Here is a 4,882-nt window from a genome sequence, read left to right on the forward strand (position 1 = left end):
AAATTGCAATACATGGCAATGGTCATTCCCAATTTCCATTTCCGTTGGCCCCATTTCGATTTGCTATGCAGTGCCAGGAAAGAGAACGGCCCCATTTCAACTGTTTCTTTCTCGATATCTAGACGGGGATGAGGACACAAATGGCTTATAAATTTTAGCCCGACAACTATTTCCTTCGTGCAAACTTTAACAGAATCATACCCGAAAAGATGTATATAACCTAGGAATTGATAATATGTAGTGCCAAAAATGTCCATCCATAGCATTTCATAAAGATTGAATAAAAAAATACGCGAAAGAGAGAAATATGAAACTTCCGCACATCGCATGTATTTCTGTATATGTGAGCAATCTTAGAAAAAGAAATACGGAGAATTAGGAGGAATATTCTAATAATCTCTACCGGAGAAAAATATCTTAAAAGATATATCTGATTATTCTACTAAACGGAACGCTACTAAAAAAACACCAATTATCTGATTATTTCTTTTATTATTTTTTTTTTTATTGTTTCCGGTCTGGAACTCTGAACCAAATTGGAAATTTAAAAAGACGATAAAAAGAACACCGAAAAGACCAGCACGCTCTTGTCTGTCTCCCACGTCCTTCTCACGTTTTTTTGCTCCGACAGCGTCTGTTCATAAGACCTACTCAGCTTTCTCTCCTCCGACACTCGCTTTGTTTCCGCCTCTCTCTCTCTCTCTCTCTCTCTCTCTCTCTCTCTCTATAGACCCACGACAACGCCAGCTACGATGGCCGCCGAGAGTCTCCACTCTCTGGCCCTCCTCCTCATCCTCCTCCTGCGCGCCGCCGGCACCGCCTCCTCCGACGACTCCGCCGTCATGTCCGAGATCCTCACCAAACTCAGTCCGCCGGGCTGGTCCTCGAGCCAGACGTACTGCAAGTGGAAAGGCGTCACCTGCGACTCCTCCTCCTCCTCGCGCGTCACCGCCATACACCTCGCTTCCTCCTCCCTCTCCGGCGTCCTCCCCTCAGATCTCTCGTCCCTCTCCCAGCTCCAAACCCTCTCCCTCCAGCAGAACTCCCTCTCCGGCGCCCTCCCTTCCTTCTCCGGCCTCGCCTTCCTCCAGTACCTCTATCTTGACGGCAACAACTTCACCTCCGTCCCCGCCGGCGCCTTCAAGGGCCTCACCAGCCTCCAGACCCTCAGCCTCAGCGGCAACCTCGTCCTCGCTCCCTGGCCGATCCCGCCGGAGCTCATTAACTCGACGTCCCTCGTCACCTTCTACGCTGACAACGCCAACATCGTCGGCACAATCCCCGGCTTCCTTGGTTCCCTCCCGAACCTGCTGAATTTGAGGGTCTCCTACAACAACCTCACTGGAACCCTCCCCTCCTCCTTCGGCGGTTCAACGATCCAGAGCCTCTGGCTCAACAACCAGGCGACGGGGCTGTCCGGCGGCATCAACGTGCTGGCCGGGATGACTGATCTGACCCAGGTCTGGCTCCAGAAGAACCAGTTTACAGGTCCAATCCCCGATCTCTCGAAATGCACTACTTTGTTCGATCTCCAGCTTAGGGACAACCGGTTCACTGGGGTTGTGCCCACCTCGCTGTTGGCACTCCCCAGCTTGCAAAATGTGTCCTTGGATAATAATAAGTTGCAGGGTCCTGTCCCTAGTAGTAGTAGAGGAATTCACATCACTTATGATGGTACCAATAGCTTTTGCAACACTGCGCCCGGCCCTTGCGACCCACAGGTTGCTGCACTGCTAGAGGTCGCCGGTGCATTGGGGTATCCGATCACGCTGGTGGATTCTTGGAATGGGAATGATGCTTGCCAGGGCTGGAGTGCCATTTCTTGCCAGGGGACGAATGTGACCACTGTTACTTTCTCGAAGCGGGGGTTTAGTGGGACCATCTCGCCTGCGTTTGCGAATCTCATCTCGCTCCGTACGTTGCTGTTGAATGATAATAATCTGACCGGCCCTATTCCGGATAACTTGACTACACTGACGCAGCTTCAGGTTCTTGATGTGTCGAACAATAATCTCAGTGGGTTGATACCGGTTTTCCCAACCTCAGTGAAATTGACTACTACTGGTAATCCATTCATTGGTAAACTGAGCCCTGGTGGCGGTAGTTCACCATCCGGGACGAATTCGACTTCTGGCGGCTCACCTGGAAGGTCAAATGGTTCTTCTCTTTCAGGCGGTGTGATTGCTGCTGTTGTCATAGGGGTCCTTATTTTCATTGGGGTGGTGTTGTTTGTCTTGTATAAATTCTGTTACATCAACCGACGACACAGGAAATTCAATAGGGTAGACAATCCGGAAATCGGGATGGAAGTAGCTAAGAATGGGGCCATGAATGGTGTGAATGGGTTTGGTGGGCTTCCAAGTGAGTTGCATAGCCAAAGCAGTGGAGACCATAGTGATTTTCCTGTTTTTGAAGGAGGAAATGTTGCAATTTCAATTCAAGTCCTTAGACAAGTGACTCATAATTTCAGTGAAGAGAATATATTAGGAAGAGGTGGTTTTGGTGTTGTTTACAAAGGGGAGTTGCACGATGGCACCAAAATTGCTGTTAAGAGAATGGAATCTGGGGCAATGGGCACCAAGGGAATGAATGAATTCCAAGCTGAGATTGCGGTACTTACGAAAGTGAGGCACAGGCACTTAGTCGCGCTTTTGGGGTCTTGTATAAATGGTGATGAGAGGCTTTTAGTGTATGAGTATATGCCACAGGGAACTCTCACGCAACATTTGTTCGAGTGGCAAGAGAAGGGGTATGCACCTCTGACTTGGAAGCAGAGGGTGACCATTGCTTTGGATGTTGCTAGAGGGGTGGAATACCTGCACAGTTTAGCCCAACAAAGTTTTATCCATAGGGATTTGAAACCATCGAACATACTCCTGGGAGACGACATGAGAGCCAAAGTTGCTGACTTTGGTTTGGTTAAAAATGCTCCTGATGGGAAGTATTCTGTGGAGACACGTTTGGCTGGAACTTTTGGGTATCTAGCTCCTGAGTATGCAGGTAAATTAATCTCTATTGTTTCTTTTTGTTTTTGAAATACTTGTTTCTTTCATTGATATTCCATTAATGTGATATCTCTCGGTAAAAATCATGGATAGTAGTCGTGCGGATGAATTAGTGGACTTTATATCTACGTTTTTACCTCGTTGTAGTTGGATGTTTTGTTCGGATTGAGCTTTGAAATGGTAAGAGATTGAACAGCTAGCATTGACTAACTCCAATGTCATAAGAGCATGACTGCTGTTGAATTGTCTAACACATCAGTTAAATTGTTCTGATCTACTCTAGGTTGATAGTGAAATCATCTAACTACAAATTGTTGACTAGAAACCCATTCTTTGTGTGCTTGTATCTTTTTAACTTGAAATTTGAACCTGGGCTTTTCTTTTCCTTACCGGTGAAATTGCATCGAACTTTGTATATGAATTGGGTCTCACTCTGTCCATGCAGCCACTGGAAGGGTGACTACAAAAGTTGACGTTTACGCATTTGGTGTTGTCTTGATGGAGATCATTACCGGTAGAAAAGCATTAGATGACACCATGCCGGATGAGAGGGCCCACTTGGTGACTTGGTTTCGTAGAGTTTTGATTAACAAGGAAAACATCCCGAAAGCTATCGACCAGACTCTCAACCCCGATGAAGAAACCTTAGAGAGTATAATCAAAGTTGCTGAGCTGGCAGGTCATTGCACTGCTCGGGAACCGTTCCAAAGACCAGACATGGGCCACGCTGTCAATATCTTGGGTCCCCTCGTGGAGCAATGGAAACCAACTAGCCATCAAGAAGAAGAAAGCTCCGGTATCAACCTCCACATGAGCCTTCCTCAAGCCCTGCAAAGATGGCAAGCTGACGAAGGCACTTCCTCAGTGTTCAACACTATGTCCTTCTCCAATACGCAGTCTAGCATTCCCCCAAAACCTTTGACATTTCCAGACTCATTTAGTTCAACTGATTGCCGGTGAGGAAAGTAATGGGAAAAAATTTGGTCCGGTTGGCCATGTAAAGTCTTTGATGAATGGGTCGCCAGCGGAAAGAGAGATTAAGTTGATGTCGTGAAAAGTTGGTTCACAGCTATCGAAAATAGACAATGCAGCTGGCTGTACGAGCAAGTGGTCACGATTGGTACCGTGCGGTCTTGCTTCCATAAGTGTTATGTTTTCCTTTCAATCCAGAGTCGGTATGAGTTCACCATTTCTTTATCCCCCCTTTTTGTATATGATCTCTTCTTTTTCTTTTTTTGCATTCTTGGATTCTTTGAGGAGATGATTGACTAGTGGATTCTTATCGGAGAAAGGAATACTAAATTTGCCTGGAATTATGTTCCTCACTCGATATTTCTTGCTCTTGTCGCTAATCATGAATAAGTGCTGCACCAGTTCTTCCCTCGGTGCATCATCTAGTGTTGGTATCATTCCTTGGAGTGTCATAGAGCATGCTGTTCATCGGATTCTGCAACTCGCAAGGAAGATGTGTTGGCTGTTTTGGACCTTTGTTTTTTAATTTTTTTCTGTCAGTAGGGTGTTTTTTGGACTTTCAGGGGCTGGAAATCTTTAGACAAAGGGTTACTTACATAGATTGAGGATGAGCTGGAAGAGAGAGAGAGAGAGAGAGAGAGAGAGAGAGTTTTTCCTAACATGGATTTTAAATTGGGATTTGGTGGGGCTAAGGGTACAAGTTATCTCGACACATGATAGCTGGAAAGAGCTTGAGTAGAGAGTTATGTGTTCAGCGTGCATCAAAGGCGGGGTGTCTTTATTTGACTTTGCAGGGGTCGCACATGTTGTGGGAACCTTCTAAGGATCTTTTCTTTGCTTATTGTTCGGCGAGGAAGTTACGGTTTAGATGATGGAAAAGCTCGCCTTGAATCATGGACATTTTC

At 46.3% G+C, this 4,882-nt stretch overlaps 1 protein-coding gene across 1 annotated transcript; it reads left to right on the forward strand.

Moving 5' to 3' along the window:
- The first annotated feature begins 607 nt into the window (after positions 1-607).
- Positions 608-4,328, forward strand: LOC115757224 (receptor-like kinase TMK4). Its single transcript, XM_030697367.2, has 2 exons — positions 608-3,000; positions 3,451-4,328. The coding sequence occupies exons 1-2, from the start codon at positions 753-755 to the stop codon at positions 3,963-3,965; spliced, it is 2,763 nt and encodes a 920-aa protein (XP_030553227.1). The 5' UTR covers positions 608-752; the 3' UTR covers positions 3,966-4,328.
- Positions 4,329-4,882: the final 554 nt, after the last annotated feature.

The sequence above is a fragment of the Rhodamnia argentea genome, chromosome 1 (genome assembly GCF_020921035.1).
Source record: "Rhodamnia argentea isolate NSW1041297 chromosome 1, ASM2092103v1, whole genome shotgun sequence".
In the NCBI taxonomy this organism is placed as follows: Eukaryota; Viridiplantae; Streptophyta; class Magnoliopsida; order Myrtales; family Myrtaceae; genus Rhodamnia; species Rhodamnia argentea.